This window comes from Taudactylus pleione, unplaced genomic scaffold (assembly GCF_031769625.1).
Source record: "Taudactylus pleione unplaced genomic scaffold, aTauple2 ptg000913l, whole genome shotgun sequence".
Classification (NCBI taxonomy): Eukaryota; Metazoa; Chordata; class Amphibia; order Anura; family Myobatrachidae; genus Taudactylus; species Taudactylus pleione.
Window position 1 is genome coordinate 1,196,978 of NW_028285314.1, and position 24,050 is coordinate 1,221,027.

The 24,050-nt window shown below is 45.5% G+C and overlaps 1 protein-coding gene across 1 annotated transcript; it reads right to left on the reverse strand.

Moving 5' to 3' along the window:
• Nucleotides 1–14,398: 14,398 nt before the first annotated feature.
• On the reverse strand, nt 14,399–15,355 carry LOC148473750 (olfactory receptor 6F1-like). Its single transcript, XM_088459500.1, has one exon. It carries the CDS (start codon nt 15,353–15,355, stop codon nt 14,399–14,401), a length of 957 nt encoding a protein of 318 aa, XP_088315626.1.
• Between the last annotated feature and the right edge of the window lie 8,695 nt (nt 15,356–24,050).

The following is a 24,050-nucleotide window of genomic DNA, read 5'->3' on the forward strand; positions in this document are numbered from 1 at the left end:
TGCATATATTACAGACCCTCCAACATGACCCGTTCCATTAGGTACAAAATGCTCTGCTCCTGGACTTCCCACCTAATGTATGATTGCAGAGTGTTTGGTACCTAATGGAATGGGTCATGTTGGAGGGGAGGATATTAACAACATTATTCATCAATGCATTAGATACCATAGGATAACAATCAGCCTAATGATCTGACCAAAGGCAGGGTGGAGCCAGGAGAGAATACAGCAACATGCCGCAGCTAATAAAAACCAAGTAGTCATTCGTCTGGAGGAGGGTAAGTAAATCTGCACCCAATAAACCTTTGCCGATAAGGTCATCGGAAATACCTGGATCAGAGTCACTGGTGGGAGTTATTGGAAGGAGAACAGATGTGTACAGGGGTGTTCGGTTTTGGCATTCTCTAATAGCAAAAGGGTAGCAGGGCATGCTGGGATGAGTAGTTCCACAACAGCTGGTGGGCCTCATGTTGAACACTCCAGTGGTAGTAGGAACAAGGATAGAGGGTCCTGTCCATAAGGGCTTATGGTCTAAGACTGATAGACCTAACCAGGAAGCGTGGACAGAGGCGTAGAGTAATGAGCTAAGACGAGGGCCGATTGGGTTTTATGGTGAGTATTTAGGGTACAATTGATGGTGTGGATGCAGATAGAGTGCCCAGGCGCTATGCAGTCGGGAAGCCGGCGGACCTAATCCCGATAGCCGGCTTCCGACTGCTTAATCCCGGCGAGGGTTAAATGACAGGCGACTAAATTTAGACGCCTGTCATTTTACCAATGCCGGGAGACCGGCGCCCGGCATCCCGAACGAAGGGACGCCGGGCGCCGAGCACGGATAGCCGTGAGGGGGGAGGGTTAGGTTTAGGGTTCCTGGGGGGGACTTAGGGTTAGGCACCCCCCCACAGGAGGTAAGGTTTAGGCGACGGGGAAGGGGGGGATAGATTTAGGCACTTAGAGGGGAGGGAGTTTAGGGTTAGGCACCCCTAAGGGAGGGTAAGGGGTAGAATTAGGTTAGAGAATACTTACCTTGGACTATCGGGATTTCCTCCTCTGATAGAATGCCGCTGTCGGGATTCCAACCGCCGGACATGGGTCCGGTGGTAAATCATACCGATTCTGTTCAGGCAACTACTGCTTTAATGGAGAATAGGGAGGGACAGGCTGGGACAATTGTAACCTTTGGGGCGGCTGCTTGTGACTCTACACTGCATGATGTGACATTAAGTGGTGGCCGAGAACCAGCCAAGGAGCAACCCCTGACTGTTTTTCAGCGGTCCAGCAACTTCCATCCAGTGCACGGGATTCACTCATACCCAGTAGAAGGTTGCTGGCACAATGGGCAGGGGCCTGGTCTTTAAAGAGGCATCGATCTGCCCCCCCTGCTGGGCATGAAGAAGATGCTCCCTGGCCATCCAGAACACAATGAGAGGGAGCATAATCTACCTGCCAGGACACAGCTCTGGTCATTGTGCGGCCACACAGTTACTGGGCATGACAGGCTTCTCTCTCATCCAGCACAGATGGCTGACAGCATACTGCTTATGGGATGGCACTAGCCAGACACCAGTCTGAGCATTGGGAGGTCTCCACACAGTAATGGCGGTCTCTATCCACCAATCAGAGTGCAGGAAGCAGTCAGATGCAGGGCTTAATTATCCACAAAGAGCCACCTAAGGCCTGGTGGTTCCTAGTGGGGCCCATCTACCACCTACCACTGCCGAGTCTTCTATTTTATTTTTAATCCGGTTTTATAAACCGCCCCTAGAAATGGGGTGATTAGTGGTTGTGATTAGGTGGAGTGATTGCTCCACCATCGACCTTGTTGCGTGTAGCGGAGGCACCAGCCGTGACAGACCCAGCAGGGGAGATCCCTGCAGCTCTGACACCGTCCTGGTTGAGGGTTGTGCGATCGGACTGCACTGATCATCGCACCACCCAGGGCCGTAGCTGGGGGGAAATTCGGCCCAGTTGCCGGCCCCGCCCCTGATTTTGTGATGTCATCATGTCACAATGAGGCAGCGGGGCTTTCAGGACCAGGAAGAAGCTGCTGTGGCAACCAGAGCATCCTAAGGATCCCCCAGGCGTCTCGCTAGGCTGCAAGATGCCATTCAAGGCCATTAGAATGTAGGTGGCCTGTGCCCCCCCGTGTGCCTTTTTTCTTTTCTTCTGAACTGTTGCACGTCTGGCTGTAGATAATGCTGTGTTGGAGTTATTGGGTGGTTATCAGGAGTGTCTGTGTTGTTACCATGAGGTATCCTGTGACAAGGGAGTATGGGAGATAACAGAAGTGTTAGGGGACTGTAGGTGTGTGTTATGCCGGAACTCTGGAAGTGACATCACTGACATTTGTGGGAGGGGTCAGATTCACACCAATTGTCGCTACAGGCTAACGTCATTTTTATTTTATTTATATATATGTAACTAGACTGCTGCTCTGAGTATTGACTATCGATCACTAGTATTGTAGTTGGCAGAACACCAGCCCGACGTGGCCGGCATGTGTTGTTATTTTATCAAAGCTACTTGCCACCATCATTCTTAGAATTTCTTATATATTTCATTGGCTACATACAGTTAACCCCACCCACATTAGAGGCACCACGCCGATGCGGACTTAGCCAAGCCCACGTTACGTTATGGTGTGCTGGTAGAAAACTCCTGGCCACTTGCTTGTTTTCCTCTCAGGCTAATGGTGCCAGCCATGATATAATATTAATAAGATGCCCCAGAAGGATGCGCCTAGGCAGCTGAGGTCAAGTCCCTCTATAGGATGTACCCAAATCCTGTGGTTTGTCTGAAAATATATATGTTAGGAGGACCACACCTTGGCGCCACAAAATAATCACCCTACACTCCTACATAAAGGATACTTCTCTCAAGAGACTTGTCTTTATCCTTGATTTGCACCCCACATGTGAAAAAAATTGAGAAAATGTAGTGCAGATGGTTTAAAGGCCCCCATACATCAGAGATTGATTGCAGCAATCGTGCAATTTGCAATCGATTGTGTTTAAAAATCTTTCCCTTTTCCAATCGATTGCAAATTGCATGATTGCTGCAATCAATCTCTGATGTATGGGGGCCTTTACACTCATTCACTATTAAATTTATCCTTTAAATCTCCTTTAAGAAGACAATAAACCAATGGATAATTTATCCTTATGCAGACTCAAAGATAATGTCACATATAAAACAGAACTGTTCCTCCTTTTCTTTTTTTTATAAAACACAGTTTTTAATACAAGACACACAGCAAAATAAATGAATGTTTACTCTGTCCAACAGAGAACAGGTATATAAATCAAATATACACTTGAGCAAGCTTAGATGAAGGTGGACTCATACCAGAATCATATCAATAAATGTAGTAAGCTTTAGCAGATGTTAAATTCCCGGGAGTCTTAAGCCGATCTCTAGGCTCCGTCTACCAACCGGTTCTGGAATGTGGTCCTGATGTCCCCCTACTCCGCCAACGCGTTTCGACCGCTAAAAGGGTCTTTTTCAAGGCAGTGAGGGAGATGATTCGGTAGCTCCCCTATATACCCCTATCAATCTGATATTAATTGCTGGGAGGAGTCCACTACATTTACAATTCACTGAGAAAATACAAACAGGCACACCATATTCAGGTGACCTGCATCCATACTGCACATGGTCTAATCTATCATACCTGATATCATAAAGATATAGAAAAAAATGAAAGAATCGACTGCACGTTATCCACGTTAGCCCCTGGCAGCAGATTGGCTCGGATGCAAATATCTGTGAGGACGTCTCTGCTGGAGAGTCCTGAGGGGCTCCTCCGATTTCAAAGACTTGGCTGCCAAATAGCACGACCCGGTGCCAGAGTGCCAGCTGATCCGTCATTTAAACGACTGTGTGCGCAGTTTGTCTGGTTCTGATTACTAAACGTAGGAGAAGTGTAATGTATACTGACAGTGAGCTACGCTGACGGTCTCTCTAACTCCCACCATATACTACATGTTGCAGTCACTTATTTAGCCCTGGGTTTGACTGATCAGGTAAATGCGTAATTTAAGCCGCATGCTGGACGTGGGCTCACTTCTAAAAATAAATCAAGGAAATGACCAGATGGGGATGTAACTCAGGTCCTGAGCTGGGAACAGAGGGCCTGAATCAGAAAGGATCGCAGTCGCTAATACGCACGCCATCGGCTGATTTTTACGTTCTGCGCATGCGTATCCTTCGCAGTGTGCATGCGTAAAATAGCTATTGCGATCGGGACGGTGATCGCAGAGGCTGCGCAGACCTATGGCAGAGTGATTGACAAGAAGTGCCGTTTGTGGGTGGTAACGGGGGGGGGGTCGGCAGAGCGCAGGCATGCCAGTGCGTTTGAACGCCATTGCAGGGGCGTGCATAAATTATCCACTGCGATGCCGTGCGCAGCCTGAGGCCTCATAGCGTGCGTGGCTGTTAGCAATTCCTGAGTGATGTCAGGGCTTGTGCTAGTCTGCGTATGGGTCCGTTGGTACTCGATTGTGCCGATGGTTTCACTATTCTGCTAAGTTACGGATGTGCGTATGGTAAAGTGGGCGTCCTCATGTGGTGCTGAGAACGCATTGCAATAGCAGTGGTTTGGCTTGCTATCGCAGTTGAACCGTGTGCGTACGCAGGATTGCGATCCGTAGTGAATCAGGCTCAGAGTAATGTAGAGCAAGTAATTCATACTTGCCTACTTTTGAAAACTAGTTTCAGGGAGATTCTAGGTTGCAGCAGGGGGGGCGTGTCATGTTCCGCCCATGGGAGCGCCTACCGTCTGGGGCCGGCCCCACTGACATCACAAGTGGCGGCACCCGATGTAGGGCCCCCAGTGGTAGTCGTCCCCCCCCTATGCAGTCCCACCCTATGTAGTGCCCCTAGTAGTAATCCCCTCCCCTTGTAGTGCCACTAGTAGTAGTCCCCCCCCCCTTTGTAGTACCCCTAGTAGTAGTCACCCCTTGTAGTGGCTCCAGTGCAGTTCCCCCAGTTGTGGTCCCCCGATGCAGTGCCCCTACTAGTAGTCCCCCCCCCTTGTAGTGCCCCCAGTAGTCACACACATAATAGAAATGAAAAAAACCCCACTTAATTGAATCCCCGCTCCTGGTCCCGCCGCCGCCATCCGCTCCTCCGTCCGTCCTCCCGGGCCGGCCCACTCTGCATTATGGTAGAGCTGCGGGAGCTGGAAGATGGAGCTCATGAGTGAGCTCCAGCCCGGCTCCGGCAGTGGGCGCAGCAGTCAGTGAGAGTCTGATAGACTCTCATTGGCTGCTAATTACAACAAACACAGCTGCCGGCGCCAGGCGGCTGTGTGTTTGTCACTGTGTAGTGCTGACCGAACTCCATCCGGTCAGCACTACACGTGCGGTGCAGCTGTGTCACAGAGACAGTCTGCCCGCATGGTCGTAGACGAGGCGCCCTACTCAGCTGCGTACCATGCGTAACTGGGGAAGGGGGGGGGTCGCTTGTCACGGGGGGAGGCCCTGCGGACCGGACACGGTCCTTTAAAAAAAAAAAAAACATTTACTAACTGGCCGCAGCTGCAGGGGACTGGAGGGCCCCTTGAAGCTTCGGGCCCTTGGGCAGCAGCCCTAAAAGCCCAATGGAAGAGACAGCTCTGCACCCAGCCCAAACCCCTTGACCTAGAAACATGAAATTCGGGGAGTGTATTCCTTCCAGGACGTAAGCACCCGGGAAGCAGGTAACTTTTGCAATTCTAACCCTTACGGTGGTGAAAAGTGGTAAAATGTCTCCTCTCGACCAAGGTAATTGGGTGACAAAGTAAGATATGCCCCAGGTGCTGTGGGGCTGTAAGCTCATAGTTTCGGTGGAGTGGCAGATCCAGAGGTGGGGCTGCAGCGTAGCCCAATATTTAAATAGGGGAGCTACACCAACTGCCAGTGATGTTTGGAAGCATTTGGGGTGGCAGTTGGTGTGGCTCTCCTATTTAAATATTGGACTATGCTGCAGCCCTGCCATTGCTAAGGACTTAACACTACGGGCCCCATTTATTAATAAGCTGTATCACCAAAACGAGTGATAAATGTCACTGTGTATGATAAATGGTGCTCCAGCCAATCAGCCCCCAACTGTCAACTGTTAGAAAAAATGACAGTTGGTTGCTGATTGGCTGGAGCACCATTTATCATACACAGAGAAATGTATCACTCGTTTTGGTGATAAAACTCGTTAATAAATGGGGGGGGGGCCTAGGTTTTTTCCATTTGGATACTTCACTTGCTTTGGATGAGAATGAGGGGGTAGAAGGGGAGAACAGGACAGGTGGAGGAGAAGAGGAATCGGTGAGGGAACGGCGAGGAGATTTAGGAGAAGACAGAGGGAGAGGTTCTATGTCACTGAGGAGGGAGGCATCCTGGGTAACACGCCTTTGTACAAATCTGTTTTTGTTTTGCTCATATTGCCAATAAAAATTTGTTTGTAAAAAAACAAAATAAAATAATTTACTTAATCTTTATACTGGTACCCTCCTTTACACCAGAGGCATACAATAAACTAAGTATATATAATTTAAGATGGTATAAAAGAAATGAAAATATCTAAGGTCTACCCGGGTGCAAACAGGTACATCAGATAGTAGATTTATAAATGACAATTAGGTTACCTAAATAATGGCTTTATTTAAAATGTTTAATTTATCTATAATATGTAATTTGTTCTGCTAAATGTAATAATTATTACTCACAATTATTTGACGTTGATACTCATTAAAGAGTATCTTTAAGAAGTCAGATAAAAAAAGCTTAATGCAATTCCTATCTATAACAATCTACACAATGGATTGAGTTGACTAATTTATTTGTAATACAGAAGATGCTTTGCTATAAGACATGAATGCCTGTACTACCTTACCTTACCTGGCATGATACTGCTGTATGTACGGCCTGGTGTGTTTTACCATTATACAAATAGGAGATGGTTTTATACCCGTATACCGGAACCTCAGGGGACAATCTGCCAATATCCCAGCACTAGTTTAGTAATTGTCAGTAGACTCATTAGTGCTTTTTATTTTAATCTAATTTTTACAACTATGATTAATGCAACTGCTGTGATTATTTTATTAACTAGCTTGAATCCACTTAAGTCCAATACTTGTGTCTTACTCATCCGGCTTCTCACGGCGGCTGGCGACATCTCACCCGGCCCTGCGCCCCGTGCAATCCCCACTATGTGCTCACCCTCCCAAACATTCCATCCACCATGTGCCTCCACATCACATATACCCCCTGCCTCCCTTCTCTGTTCCTGGGCACTTTGCAATGCGGGAACTGTTTGTAATGAATTTGCTGTCCCAGTACCTTGGGAAGTGTCTCAGCCTACATCAATGTAAAGAGCTGAGATTCTGTATTATCTCCAGATGACACACGTAACATGAGAAATAAATGTGACTGTAATATCGGGTGTGTCGGCAGGGTTACCGGCGGCACTATATTTGGGCTGTAAAAGTGCCCACAGAACTGTCTCCGATACATGACCATTTTATGCCAAATAAGGGCTCAGGCTACTCTGACTGATGTCTGGTGACTTGTCCCATTGTATGCAGCTTCCTGAGGGTTGGCGGTGGCCTTGTCCAATCCCATCCTCCTTCCTGGCTACCGTTCATTCGTTATGGGTCCGCGACCCATCGGTTGCTTTGCGTTAGTGTAACTTCTCTGTGCCTGTCGCTGGGAAGTTATTACTTCTGAGGCGTTTATAATGTAGTCTTCATTTATCTTTCTCATCTGGTTTAGAATTTCCGAACGGGGTGTTAGATATTCAATTTTCTACTTATCCTTTCTATCTGTCTGGGTTCATCCTTGTGGTTGGCTGCGCTCTTAGGCCTCCAGCAGTTTCCAGCAGCCGGCTTCTGGGCGCGTTATGTCCCACTTATCGAGCTTATTTACATATATGGTCATTGGTTTTGGACTAGTTGCAAGTGCTTAATCTGGGGCAGTTATGCTTGATGCCTACTGATGGCCTATTGGTGGTGTGCCAATGGGGCATGCGTTTTCTGTTTTACCTGTTGCTCCCCAGTGTGGGAATTATAGTCTGGCCCACAGGTATGCAGGACTCTCTCCTTTTCTTCTGTTTCTTGGTTGTTCCATGCTGATGGTTCTACGTTAGCAAAGTTTCAATGTGGACATGCCTTGAGGTGGTGCATTGGTTTTTATGTCTCGTTTGAGAAGTGTTGGCACCCATTTATTCAGAATTGGGGCTGCCACTTCCACTGCCATGGAGGGTTTTCCACTTTCGAGGTCCAAGCTTTGAGCTGTAGGAAGTGTGCCGTTTTTTCGACGTTATGTCCGGCCGGGTCGATTGCTTTTTGGCTCTTCCTTTTGCATGCTAACCAGAAGTTTAGACTACTCACTGCTATTGCAGAGGTCCTTGACAAATATTGTTTTTCCTACGGAGTCATCAATTAGTTTGTTTTTTTTCGAAAAAATAATAACACATTTATAAAGAAAAGTATATTATATATTAAAGATGACCAGTTCGGTTTAGACTCTTTGACTACGTTTGGATCTGAAAACGTCATCTTACTGGCTATCTGGCTAGATAGGCAATACGTTAAATCTGAAGTTGCAATAAGTTACCAAAAAGAACCAAGTGAAAACGGAACCGTTCATTTCGGGATGTAGTTATGATACCTACGTACGGGATACCGGCTGATGAAATCCCGGCACCGGAATCCCGACCTGGGACAGAACACCGGCGCCGAAATCCCGACTCCAGTTTGACGCCCGCATCCCGACAGCCGGCATCCTCAACGTAAGTATAGCAGCCTGGGTTAGGTGTTAGCTGCGGGGAGGGGAGGGTTAGGTTTAGGCACCATGGGGAAGGGGGACTTAAGTTATGGGGGGAGGGTTAGGTGCAGGCACCAAGGGGGGAGGGTTAGGTTTAGGCACTAATGGGGAGGGTTATGGTGCGGGGGGGCAAGGGTTAGGATACAGGAACAGAGGGTTAGGGGGAGAAGGGGGGGAGGGTTTGCATATTTACGGTACCCCTGTTGGGATACTGAGCATCGGGATGCCAATGTCGGTATTTTCACAGGTGGCATCACGAGTGCCGGTATTTCATACCCAATCCATTCATTTTTATTACATATAGAAAAAATCCTAGTAGGTTGTTTGTTTTTACCTCCAGTCTGTTTAACTTGCTTTGTACTAACTCTTTTGTTTTTCTGTTGTGTAGTTTTTTTGTGTGTGTGTTTTTCTGAGTTATTCATGGGGGACTCATTAAGAGGTAATCTGATGGAGGCTGTTAGAGCTTTCAGTATGCCTAAAATAGTAGTTTGTCAGCTGAGAGGCAGTGATTTGGGTCTGGATACTTCTTTAGGCCTAATACGGGCTATTATACGTGATTTGCAGTTCTTACAGCGCGCTTGGCCTTTTTTTGTGTAAGTAAATTTGTTTAGCCATTGTTCTCTGTCGCAGGTGGCAATCGTTAAAGCCTGGTGCTGTTATGGATGAGGCAAGGTGGGAGATCAAGTAATATATAATATAATAGTCTTGTATCATCATGGAATTGTTGTAGAGTTGGTTAGGGTTAGGCATACTCATTTATACAGACCTGTTGTTTATTACTTGGGTGTGCTCTCCCCAGCCATTGCTGGGCAGTTGTCCATTACGGGAACTGACAATGACGTCTGGGAGGGTTTGATTGTGTTGGGAGAGTTGAATACCAGTGTTTGAGTTTGGATGAACGTGTTTTGTCCTTTCTTTGGTCTGCCACCATACCAGCACCGATCAATATAAATACATTCTGATGTGAAATAAAATTTGACTTAATTGAAACACCAACTCCTGTGGTAAAGTCCTTTATTTTATTAAATAAGTTAGAACTGTGGTTAATAATATTATTAACCAAATGTGCATCCGTGAACTTTCAAGTGATGAGGAGTTTAAAGACCCAATTGGTCGGAGTTCAAATATCTAATAACATCCTCCAGTTCCACCAAGACAAATAAACTGTAAGCTCATCTGGTGTGACCTGCTCTTCGCTGTAATCACTGACTAAGGCCCTGATTCAGAGGCGCACGCTATTTGCGTACGCTCGCTCTGAATCAGGGCGTCCCGATTTTTTTTTTTTGACCGGCCCCCAGGCCGCTTGCACAGCTGTGGGTGACCACCCACAGCGTGTGCGTGCGGCCTGATGATGGTCACGATTATCGCGATCATCTGGCTTGCGAGGAGACCCGGTCGTAGGGTCTCAGGTCTTGCAAGCCCGAGTGGACTTCCTGCTCTAATAGAGCAGGAAGTCCACTACTGGCATCACTAGTGATGTCAGTAGGGCCGCCCTTCGGGAACGCCTCAGTTTGTGCAACCACCCCCCCCTCCCCGCTTACAAAACGGGGCGAGCTGTCGATCAACATTGACAGCCGCCCCATCTTGTAGCGAGCCCCGGAGCGCATGCGCAATGGCCCACCATTGACCCACTTGCGAGCGGGTCTGAATCAGGCCCTAAATCCCCTTAAACGGGCTGCAATAGACTTCAGGGGAAAGGACAGGCAGTGGGTGGAGCCTAACCTCTCCTATTAGCCCTGGAGACATTGGGACCAGCAGCCTGATTGTAGTCACATGGACTACTGGTGGACCATATGGACAAGGGAAGAGGGGTGGTGCTGGTTCACTCTTTTACTTCAACCAAACTGGCGCACATGCCGGGGGAAATTTGTTAATGCATACCTTGTGTTCCATGTATGCTTAATGGATTCCGTGTATCAAGACATATATGTAGTAAATGTCACAGCATTCCAAATCTCTCCTCCATATTTGCCCTCAGATGGTTGCTGTAGGTGGTTGGCCATCAATTGGTGTGGATGGAGGAGGAGATAGATTCAGTAAGGGCCCACACTCACTGTAATGATATAGATCCTTACCCTGCGCATAGTTGCACGACTCCTTCCGTATTGGTGCACTGTTGTGTTATAAGTAATACCTTAGTATTACATATGCCCTGTTTTTTTGCACCAAAAATAGATTTTTATAGCGTTCTGTCGAGGAAAAAAAAAAATCTGTTATGATCTAGAAAATCTTAGTGTTGTTTCTCCATGAGCCAGTGTCAAGGGAACCCTGATACCAACTAGGTTAGGAAGCACCACATCACCACACCGGACTATAGATGGCCAGTGATGAACAATGTTTTGCAACATCAATGTTTTCAGAGTGATGGCCATGGTTTTTCCATTTGATGACATGACGGCGATGGTTGCCTCCTTTGCTTGCTTTGTATCGATGGTCATTTACCGATGTTTGGTGATGTGATTCCTGCTGTGTACACCAGAAGGTGAAACCCTGAGTCAGTGGCAGAGTTGCTTTGTGCATGCACACGAGCTTACCATCGATGGCTCAGACCACTAAATGGTTTTCCAATGATGGTTGCATACGGTATGAAACCATGGCAGAAACACTGCAATGGTGCCGTGAGTGTTCTAAGGCAACAATAAGGGTGCTGTTAAGTTGCGTACACACGGTACAATATCTATGAACGATAATGATATTGTTCAATGATATATCGTTCATATCGTTCAATTTTATGCAGTGAACGACCAACGATGCGCGTTTCCGCATGAACGATAACGATATCTATGATCGTTCGTACATGCAGGCCAATCTGGATGATATCGTCAACTTTGACAGGATGACTTCACTGAAAGATACCTTTCAAGTCGTTGGTGGTACAGGAGCCTGCAAGAGAATACCCCAGCTGGGACTTAATGATATCAGGGCTACGTTTAGCAGCAAACTCACTGGAACCAGGTTCCGTAATCTTGAAACCGATTACATCATGGTGGAATAGGGAATGCGCTACCTCCACGAATGCTTCTTATTCAAAGCATTTTACTTGGCATGTCAACATTACAGTATATAACCCAAAAGGATGTTTCCTGTTTTGTGTGTCATGAATAGATTGATGCACAGTGTATGCTCATAGAATATGTAACTTGAGGTATATATTTATTGTAGTATTTTATTTTTTTAGTTTTACATTATAGTCTTTATCATGATATGTACAGATATTTAATTTCAATGATTTGTCCCAAAATACGTAATAAATAGTGGTGTATACCATTCTACTGTGTGTCTACAGCCGATATAGAAAGGTAGGGACGATGTTTCAGCTAAGGACTTTAATTAAATACCTTTACTGTATTAGTAATCAATGTAGGTTATAGGTGGAGGCTGTCTGTCATCTTGGATGTTTTTTGCATAATCACTTTATATCACTAATGCAAAAAAATATATGGTCACCTGTGTCTTAAATTTACTCTCTAAGAACAATATTTGTGGATTTGGTGTGAAAGGTACTGTATGTACTAAGGCATAATGTATAATCTACTTTAGGGGTTTGGAATAACTGGTGACAGGTGCACTTTACAATGGGTAAATTGGGGTTATAACAAAATGGTTTTTATTTTTATTATTTTAGGTCATTATTGTAGACTCAGAAAGTGAAAACTCTGCCAATCTCTGTTACAGCGGTGACTGATGGCGACTTCTCTTCTTAATATAGAAGATGTGGCCCTTACCCCATTTTTGTTTATTTATTTTTGCACATACACAGATATGCCACTTGGAAATAGAAATTCCGGGGTCACTTCCTTAGAACCCCACGCTGCTAATAACCCACCACTGTAACATCAGTGCTCCAGCTTCTATGGTGCATTGGACGTGCACCAACCCAAGCACACTGCTCTATGCAGACATTGGACCTCATTCAGAGCCGCTCGCTCTGAATGAGGGCGGCCGCATGTAAAAAAATGATCCGGCCTCCTGGCCGCTCGCTAGGCTGTGGGTTACCACCCACAGCCTTAACGAGCGGCCAGGATGATGGTCACAATGGTCAAGACCATCGCGACCATCGGGGCTTGCGACGAGACCCTTGAGGTAGGGTCTCGGCTTCCGCAAGCCCCAGAGAGCTTTCGGCTCTAATAGAGCCGGAAGCTCTCCCACTGACATCACTGGTGATGTCAGTGGGGCCGCCGACAAATGGCAAGCATTCGCTTGGGAACGCCTCCGTTTGTGAAACCACCCCCCCACCACGCCTACAAAACGGGGCGAGCTGTCGATCAACATCGACAGCCACCCCTTTTGTAGTGAGCCCCGGAGCGAGAGAATTTCTCTCTCGCTCCGGGGCTTGCGCACGCGCAGTGCGGCCGCTGCGCATGTGCACAGCCAAACATTGACCCGCTTGCGAGCGCTCAGGTGCTTGCGAGCGGGTCTGAATGAGACCCATTGTCTACTGAATTGTTGAATTAGAGAATCAGCCGCTTGTGTGGCTACAGCACTTGACCAATCAGATATTGCCCGGAATTAATTATTCAAATGGAAATATATGTATAGGGCTCCGTAATAATGAGGGCCTGATTCAGCAAGGAACGCAAAGGAGAGAACGCACGCACTTGACCGATGTTTTTGCATTGTGCGTGTGTGAACTAGTCAGTGCGACCGGGTTAGGGTACGCAGACTACACGCAGTGTGTACGCAGACCCCTCCAATGTTGATTGACAGGAAGCACCGTTTGTGGGTGCTGACGGGGGGGTGGTCAGGTGAACGTAGGCGTGCCTGTGCCTTGGGACGCCATTATAAGGGCGTGCATAATTAAGGCATTGCGCTGGCATACACAGCCATACTGTAAGCTCTACACAGGGAGCGGCCAAAATCCTGCGGCGGGTCAGGTCAACCACTAATATGCTAAAGGGTTCCGATGGTTTCTAGATGTTACCGATGTTTACGCTATCTTGCGTACTGATCAGGCTGTGAGTAAAGGGAGATGGGCGGCTTAATGTGGGGCTGGGCGTCTGCATCTTGTGCTGCCGTCTCCGTGCGTATGCATTGTATAGCATATTCTCGCGGCGGATGGGTGCGTGCGTTCTCTCCTTTGCGTTCCTTGCTGAATCAGGCTCTGAAAACGAATATAACTATTCATAGGAGCTGAAGTATTGAAGTCCTTGAGCTTCACTAAACCATGGGTTGATGGAAAGAGGAACTATTAATGAAGATGTATTCATCCTGACCCTTCACACTTAATAGGACCTATGAGAGCCCAACTATGTGAGTCCTATTTGTTGGTGGCTCCTGTAGTCACCATGTTAGAATAATTTTATCCTGCCCATGTGGTGGTAGTTCTTTCTGGTGTGTGGGAAGAGATGGAACGGGGATAATAGATGGGATAAAGTATATTCACTTTTAATGGACAAATAGGGTGGAAGTAACTGATAATTGTAAGACCTACTCTGGCAGAGGATCATTCCAAACTTTCACTATGAAGCACAATATTTCCATCACCCTCCCAGGCTTTATCACATGTGTATGATCAATATTGGAATCTCATTTTGCCGTTATGATTCTTGAACTTTAGTTTGAATTTGAAAGTAAATTTTATTTCATGCCCTGTCTTTCTAGATATATCTAGATTGCTTGCTGCTGCACATCAATGTTCTGGCAGACCTGTAAATGGCGGATCTGATCTCCTGGCTCCTCAAGCTGTAGATGAGGGGGTTGAACAAAGGCGTCCCCAGTGTGTAAAGCAACGAGAGACCTTTGATTGGGTTTACAGAATTGTTTCTGGGGTTGAATATGTAAATAGATGATAACGTGCCGTAGTACAGACACACAACGGATAAGTGGGAGCTGCAGGTGGAGAAGGCTTTCTGTCTGCCGCTGGTGGAGGGGAGCTTGAGGATGGTGTGAAGGATGGAGATGTAGGTAACCACGATCAACACGAATGGGGACAAAATGATGGGAAAGGCGACCACAGCGGTGGCCAGTTCTGCAGAAGATGTATCGGAGCAAGAAAGTTGTATAAGAGGTGCAATATCACAAAAGTAATGATCAATTACATTGAGGACACAAAATTGTAATTTCTTTAAGGAAACGTATAGAACAAGGGATGTTGTGGAACCCGTCAGCCAGCAGAAGATTGCAAGCAAAACTTGAAGTTTATTGGTCATAATGATGGCATAGTGTAATGGTCTGCAGATGGCCACGTGGCGGTCAAAGGACATGGCTGCCAACAACAAACATTGGGATATGGTTGGAACAGCTAATAAATAGAACTGGAATATACATCGGGCAACTGATACCTTTCCGCCCCCCGCCAGTATCAGCCACAGCATGTTGGGCACAATGTTACTGGTGAAGAGGATTTCTGACAAAGACAACTGGCTGAGAAAGAAGTACATGGGGGAGTGGAGGCTCTGGTTGGCTACAACCAAGACAATGACGAGGGCATTTGCCGACAAGGCCATGACGTGAATGATCAGAAAGAGCAGGAAAAGCAAAATCCTGAGGTTGTGGAGGTTTCCGAATCCCAGGAGGAGAAATTCTGAGACCACTGTCTGGTTCCTCTCGTCCATTCCTTGGAGAAAGTAAGACAACAGGCAATCGGAGCATAAGAGTTCACAATAATAAAAAGCATTGTATAAAATGAATCTCAATATGTCACTAGATTTCAATACGTCACTAGAGTCTGTGTTGTTTACTGGCAACTCTCATGTAAATGAAGGATGAATCTAATGTGGAACATAACTAAGACGATGCTTTTGTAGAAAAGTAGCTTGGGATCACCAGATTTCAAGAATCTGTTCTACAATACGTCCAAAAATTAAACAACCAAATAGCAGGGGTTACAGCTGAATTACAATTTAAACACATTAGTCCATGCACTAGCATTGTCTTAGGAGATGCTATAAATAGTTATGAATTGATGGTTTGGGGTTTCCCTGGGAATTACATGCAGGTCTATAGAGTTGAACTGCAGAGAGAATCTTGGGCTGTATGAACTTGTTTCATGTAAAAGTGCTTCTGACACCACAATATTCCTCACAAGTTTGCCAATGGCCTCCCATGGCTTCTCCGTGCTGCCAGTTCTGTCTGTATGGTTGGATAGGCTGCTGACGCAGGAGCATAAAATATTCTGTACTCTAATGCTTTGGCCGCAGGTTTTCCTGAAGGGCTGACTTCATGCCCTGCTTCTTTGTCCCAGATGTTAAAAATGATTACTATAGGTGTACTGAATCTTTGCAAAAACGTACCTAGAAATCTGCAGAAGTGTTTTTGCAAATACACCTGTAGGAGGTATGTATGAATACTATCACGTTTGGCACTGGAGTATTGAAAGCAGAGGTCCGAGGTTGTGGAGCAAATCGGAGGCAAGGGGCCTGAATATGTGATCTCCTCATCCACAGAATTTGGACATTGACGAGACTTGATTAAAAGGTGCGGAGTCTAACCTGCTGGGAGGTGTTCACCAGTGACCCCACCAATCGGGATATGGGTTTTAGCTGCACCCAGCAGGCAGGTCGCCGGTCCTTTGACCAGGTATCCAAAACCGATGGGAATAGAGACTCACACAGATGGTGGCCCGAGGAAAATGCCTCTAAAGAGGCACTACTGTGACAAGAGATGATACTTGTTGTACCCACAGGTTGAGATGTTTAACACACTGTTGCACTGGGAGATGGTATTATGCACACTGACAGAGGCGTTCTGACGCACAGTTGTACTGAGGAGGCACCTGGAGTTGTACACTGGCAGAGGTATTAGGATGCACAGTTGCACTGAGAGATGGCACTTGTAGATGCAGACAGGCATAGGTGTTAGGACGCACTGTTGCACTGAGAGGTGGCACGGAGTTGCACACAGGCAGAGATGGTAGGACGCACTGTTGCACTAAGAGTGGCACTTGGTGTTGCACACAGGCAGAGATGTTCTGATGCCCTGTTGCACTGAGAGATGGCACTTGGAGTAACACACAGGCAGATGTTCGGATGCACTGTTGCACCAAGAAGTGGCACTTGATGTTGCACACAGGCAGAAATGTTCTTACACACTGTTGCACTGAAAGATGGCACTTGAAGTAGCACTTTGCAGAGATGTTTGGACACACTGTTGCACCTAGAGTGGCACTTGAGATGTTCTGATGCCCTGTTGCACTAAGTAGCAGCACTTGAAATACTCGAAGGTAGTAACAAGGGAACCTGGAACGAGGACACGACTAGTATACACCAGAGATGACAAACATTGTTCAGGCAACTTCCTGGAGTTCTGGGGCCATATATATACCCATAGGTAGCAGTTGATAGGACAGTGTCATCTGACCAAGACCATGCTACCATTGGTGGAGATACTGTCACATGAGAAGGACTGTCATGGCAGCGCCCATGACGGAAACTACAATATCCAAGACACAGGGCTGCCCATGGAGTCCACTAGCACCTAAGGCAGAATCCTTAGCGTGTTACCTGCCACCGCACCTGACGTCTGACCGCCCGAGAAGTCAGGGGAAGCCGGCGCAGTGGTGAGTAACGGCCGATCCTAGGCTGAGCCCTGACAAATACAAATGAACATGGTAAATAAATATTTTCTATCAACCTAATTTAGCTCCATAATTTCAGTTTTGAATGAGTGTGAGCTCTGATAATGATCTGCCCAATGCAGGCATCAAACTGTATGTACGGTACAATGTCTCGTTCAGTTCTTTAGCTGAATCAATCAGCATTTTGTCCACAAGGGATTCATTTCCCAGACCAGACAAATGAAATGAACGGGCTGCTGTGCATGTCAGAAAGTGAATACTCCTCCCCAGGTGTGCCTCTGTCGTCAGCATCAATCAAGGCCAATGGCTCACACAATCTTCCATCTTGCCCGAGTAAATCTGATTAAATAAAACTTGACTCGGTTCCACCACCTCCCTTGGTTCTTTATTGGCCTGTACAGAGCAAGAAAACAGAAAACATGCAATGTATCAGGTAAACAAAACATTCTATGAAGAAAGGAGAGTGCTGGCAAAAGAAAGACTCAATTCACAACACAGATAAGTATTGATTTGCAGAGACACAAGCGATATACTGGGTTTAACCCCCTTGTATCTGCCCGCTGCGCTTTTCGCCTCCTTCAACAGAAATTTTAGAGCACAACGCTTAAGAGCTAATTTCCGCAAAGCACTTTATATAGTACACAGAGGTGTAACAATTAGCATATTGATGTCATAATGAGGCTAATAAATAAGAGTACAATGAAATGTAATAATATGATATGTAATAAAAACACTGATAAATCAGTTATATGCCATAGTTATCAATCCCCTAAGAAAACACTGAGATGATGGTTGTTACTATACCATTGGAAATCGAGGAGTAACATACAGTGGTGCTTGAAAGTTTGTGAACCCTTCAGAATTTTCTATATTTCTTCTGAAATTTGGCCTAGATTTTCAAACAGGTCCTAAAAGTAGATAAAGAGAACCAAATCAAGCAAATGAGACAAAAAAATGAGACTTGCTAATTTTTTTTTTTTAATAAAATGATCCAATATCACATATCTGTGAGTAGCAAAAGTATGTGAATCTTTGCTTTGAGTATCTGGTATGACCCCCTTGTGCATCAATAACTGCTTATAAATGTGTCCTGTAATTGTTCATCAGTCCTGAACATCGGCTTAGAGGAATTTTAGCCCATTCCTCCGTACAAAACAGCTTCAACTCTGTTACGTTGGTGGGTTTCCTCCCATGATTTGCTCGCTTCAGGCCCTTTCCGTTGGATTAAGGTCAGAACCTTGACTTGGCCATTCCAAAACTTTAAATTTATTATTCCTTAACCATTCTTTGGTGAAATGATTTCTGGGCTTTGGGTCGTTGTCTTGCTGCATGACTCACGTTCTCTGGAGATGCAGCTCATGGATAGATGTCCTGACATTTTCCTTCAAAATATGCTGGTATAATTCAGAACTCATTGTCCCATCAATGATAGCAAGTCGTCCTGGGCCAGATGCAGCAAAACAGGCCTAAACCATGATACCACCACCACCGTGTGTCACAGATGGGATGAGGTTTTTATGCTGGAATGCAGTGTTCTCCTTTCTCCAAACATAACGCTTCTCATTTAAACCAAAAAGCTCTATTTTGGACTCATCTGTCCACAAAACATTGTTCCAATAGTCTTCTGGCTTGTCCAGGAGATCTTTAGCAAACTGCTGACGGGCAGGAATGTTCTTTTTGGAGAGCAGCGGCTTTCTCTTGAAATCCTGTCATGCACACCATGGTTGTTCAGTGTCCTCCTGATGGTGGACTCATTAACATTAACATTAGCTAATGTGAGAAAGGCCTTCAGTTGCTTAGGTTACCTTGGGTTCCTTTGTGACCTTGTGAGCTATTAGACGCCTTGTTCTTGGCGTGATCTTTGTTGGTCGACCACTCCTGGGGAGGGTAATAATGGTCTGGAATTTACTCCATTTGTACACAATCTGTCTGACTGTTGATTGGTGGAGTCCAAACTCTTTAGAGATTGTTTTGTAACCTATTCCAGCCTGATGAACATCAACAACTCTTCTTCTGAGGTCCTCAGAAATCTCCTTTGTTCGTGGCATGATATGCTCCCACAAACATATGTTGCGAACATCAGACTTTGATAGATCCCTGTTCTTTTCAAAGACAGGTTGTCAACTCACACGTGATTGTCATCTCATAGATTGAAAATACCTGACTCTAATTTCACCTTCAAAATATCTGCTAAGCCTAAATGTTCACATACTTTTGACACACACATATGTCATATTGGATAATTTTCCTCAAAAAAAAAAGAGCATGTCAGATTTTTTTTCTAACTTGTTTGATTTGGTTCTTTTGATCTACTTTTAGGTCAAATTTCAGCAGAAATATAGAAAATTCTGAAGGGTTCACAAACTTTCAAGCACCACTGTACAGTATATAACCAACATCTTTCATGTTTCCTCAGAGTAGCCAGACAAACCCCACTAACCCTTTAATTAAAATGTCAAAGAATTTTAGATGAGGCAGGTCAGTATCCTGCAATTCCGGAAAAACTCCAATATAATGCGGGGAGGTGGTCCAAAACTTAACGTGCTATAGGTGATCATAAATACATTGGCGGAGAGGCCTAATACTGCAGCCAATGTACTTCATGGACAGTGTAATATAAGAGCATTGGCAATACATATAGAAATGTAGACCATAGATCATGCATCAGCTGGAGGTAAAAGTGGATTTTATATCCTTCGGAAGGTGGGGACCCTCTATGAACTTTGGTTCTCTACCAAGCAGAGACAATTTACAATATTCACCAATGTCTCCTTATTGTGGACATTACTTTCCTACAGTATAACCTTTATTCTATCTGCAGGTGACACCTAGGGTTAAATTTATTAAGGTCGAATGACAATGAATGTGGCAAAATCCGCCGATAAATGAATATTCAGAATTTACTAAACACTAAACTCTGCCGCCTTTGCTCCATTCGATGTCTATAAATCGTCCGAGAACACCTGCAAATCGGACGAGAACATGTGTTTGGACAAATAGACCATCGATCCAACTTGGCAGCCTTTTGCCATAGACATCAATAGGCCCTCAGAATTTACTAAGGATTCATATTGTTATAACGGGCGAAATATAGTGCAAATCGACAGCAAAAGATGCAAATACGAACCCTAAATAGAAATCTCAAACAGAACACCTTTTTCTATTCGAGTTTCACATCTCAACATACTAGTTGGCTGGCCGACACAGATGCATGCACGGATCAGGGAGAAAAATTAAAACTTGTGTAAAAAAAAAAAAAAAAAAAAAATGGCTTGGCCCCCCTCCCCAAAAGCACAACCAGCCCCGAGCTTTGGAGCCCCAGTACTGGTTGTGCTAAATACAGCGGACAAACGACGTAGGGGTCCCCTGTATTAAGCACAACTAGCACCAGGCTATTCAGAGCCAGCCCTGGTTGCCAAAATACAGGGGACAAATGACGTAGGGGTCCCCTGTATTTAGCACAACCAGTACTGGGTCTCCAAAGCCCGCTGCTGGCTGTTCTTTTGGGGAGGGGGGTCATGCCGTTTTTTATTTACATTTTTACACAGGTTTTCATTTTTTAAACACAGTAGCACAGACGGATCTCCCTGATACGTCCGTGCATCTGTTTATTTTCTGACACACAGATACATGTATCACGGATCTCCCTGATACGTCCGTGAATCTGTTCGTTCGAGTTAGTCAAAACCGAAAGCTAAATACAAATTTAAAAATACGAATGATATCGAATGATTACACCATCCAACAACACGAATGACAGCAACTCTGCAGCTTAGTAAATTCAGTAACCCGTTCGAAAAATTAAACGCATGAATACGGATGATGTCATCCAATATTGATCTCGGGTGACATTGAATAGAAATCGGCAGCTTAGTAAATGTACCCCTAGTGTGTGGGAGGAATCGCATTTCTTAATTGGGGTTCTTTAAAAACAGCCTCTACCAAACATATCAACCATCTTCAGCTCTAAGCTAGGTAATAGGAGGATATCATATATATATTTTCCCCATTCACTATCCTTATCCAGGGGACACATTTTATTAATCCTAGGATGCTGACTTTTGGGGATTGGTCTAAGCCAAGAGTTCTTGCAGATACTACATGGATTCAAATACGTATTCGCACTCACAGCCTGCGGTAACATAACGTACATTCATACGGTCACTTATTGACCCAAGTCAGCGACTGTAATACCCAGTGACCAAGAATGTAGGACAGATTATCACCGCAGATGGCAGCATGAAGTGAGGATACTCTACAACTTTCTAATATGTGTAAAAGTACTATTTATTTTCTATACTTGACACCAGATGCAGCCCATTATATTACACCTGGCCCCAGACATGGCACAGTATATTATACTTGGTACCATTAAACCTCCCATCGTCTGAGGATTGACCAGCATGCGAATCAGTGACGATAACACATACTCAATTGAATAAAGACACAGAGACTTGTATTTGGCAGAATTTGTTAGCTATTTATTTAAAAACAGATAATGAATTAATTAGTTACTAAATTAATTAAATTAATTTAAATATGGTGGCAAAGAAAGAACGGCTAACAACAGCCCCAAGCCTAACACTATAAACACTCTATCCACAACACAATACGCTCAAGCCTTCTACCTTGACTACCCCCCCGGTAAGGTGATGATGCTGCCCCCGGCAGGGTGGTCCAGCAGACTTTAAGAGTCAATGAAGGTGAGCAAAACAATGAGTAAGCAAATATTCACAGCGCTAATAGGTAACCTGCCGTTCTTTCCCGCCTAAAATAGCCAACGAAACAATCACAAACCCAAATCAAAAAAGCACATAACGTAAAATTTAGGGAGGGAGGGTGGGAAGACAGGAACAAAAGAGGCTGACTCCGCCTCCAACCAACTCTGATATCCCTGCTAAAAACCTACCACCCTAAAAACCCATTGTCACATGATTCCCCACGCCGGTCCGCCCCCAGCCTAGGAGGTTTAACCCTCTCCACTCCTATACAGTCATTTCGTTTATCATATGGGTTAGCTTTTTATATTTGCTGCTAGATGCAGCCCATTATATTACACCTGGCACCAGACATGGCTGAGTACTTTATACTTGGTACCAGATATCTCATAGTTTAGCTTTGTATACTCACCGCCCTTACAGTAAAGAACTCTTCCCATCCTGATGGAAAGCTCTTCTTCCATTGACCCCATGTCCTCTATGTGGTTCTTACGGCTTGATTCAGATCCGCTCGCTAGATGCGTTCGCATGCAGCCATCAGCTGCTCTATATATGCAAAAGCTGGGATCGCACGGTAAGACATTAGTACGCCCACTATGTCTTAAAGTGTGATCGCGGGTTGTATGTAAGATGCCCCTAGCCAGTCTCAAGATGCCCACTTTCCCTTAGTAGCACATGTCATCTATAGGAAGTGTATGCAATAATCAGTAACATCGAGTTCCATCGGACCCATATGCAGCACTTGTGGCTGACCATACCCTGCCGCAAGCACTGCGATCGCTGTCAGTCAGGTGACGTGTACTATGACACTGCGTGTAAATTATGCACGCCCCTAGAACGCACAGGCACGCCTGCGTTCGCACCACCACACCCCCTGTTTTCATCTACCTCCCCCTGTCACCACCCACCAACGGCCCGTCCTGTCACTCAATCTTGCGAGCCGTCTGTGTACTACGTGCGATCGCTTCCAGATCGCAGTGACTGGTTCGCGCACGTGCACTGCATCTTATACGCATCCGCACAAAGCGGAAATTGGCCAGCTGCGAGCGAGCGCAGCCTAGCGGGCGGGTCTGAATCAGGCCCTTAGTGCTAATATAAATATATATATATTTGGATCATGTCTGTATTGTGGGGGATTCTCTGACCATTGGGTCTGAAATCGCCAAATTCTCTCCTGAAATATTTGCGTGTGGCCAGCGCGATTTTCAGCACCTACTTGGACGCACCACGCTTACAGTTTCTCCCTGTGACAGCGTGTGAACGGTGCATGTTTTATACCATTTCATGCAAACAAATCATTCTATACCATTTTATACCTTTTTAATATTTTAGGCTATAGAATTATCTTTGCTCTCAGTATAAACAGCACAGCGCCGCCCTCGGCGAGCAAGATCATCCCGGACGCTCCCAGCAACAGCTGATATGATAGAACTGTTGGTCGTTGGTGTAAAACAGGGGTTCTCAAACACGGTCCTCAGGACCCCACACAGTTCACGTTTTCCAGGTCACCCAGCAGGTGCACAGGTGTGTTCATTACTCACTGACACATTTTAAAAGATCCACAGGTGGAGCTAATTATTTCACTTGCGCTTCTGTGAGGAGACCTGGAAAACATGCACTGTTTGGGGGTCCTGAGGACCGAGTTTGAGAACCTGTGGTGTAAAACAACAACTGATAGCTCTCACCTTGACACCTAAATGTCCCTTAAATGAAGTCTTCCCTTGCATGGGAATGTTCAGCCTGTGTTAGGAACTCCTGGTTGCGCTGCCATTGGTGCATCTTTAACATAATTCAAAAGGGCTCATTGCTCCCTATAAGGATAACAAGGGACAGTCATAATGAGGAAACTCCAGGGCGAATGCTTCACATGACGCAGCTTGTAGGATTGTTTCCATATACAGGACGCTCTGTCATTATACAATGCAGCATTGTGTTCTGCTGGGATTAACAGCTCAAGCTGAGCGCCTTGTACACGGTCCCACAATAAGTATTTCCAATAGTTTTGTGCATTTGCCC

What these genes read in the sequence shown, in the direction of transcription:
- LOC148473750 (XM_088459500.1), bottom strand. Translation starts at nt 15,355, where the DNA reads ATGGACGAGAGGAACCAGACAGTGGTCTCAGAATTTCTCCTCCTGGGA.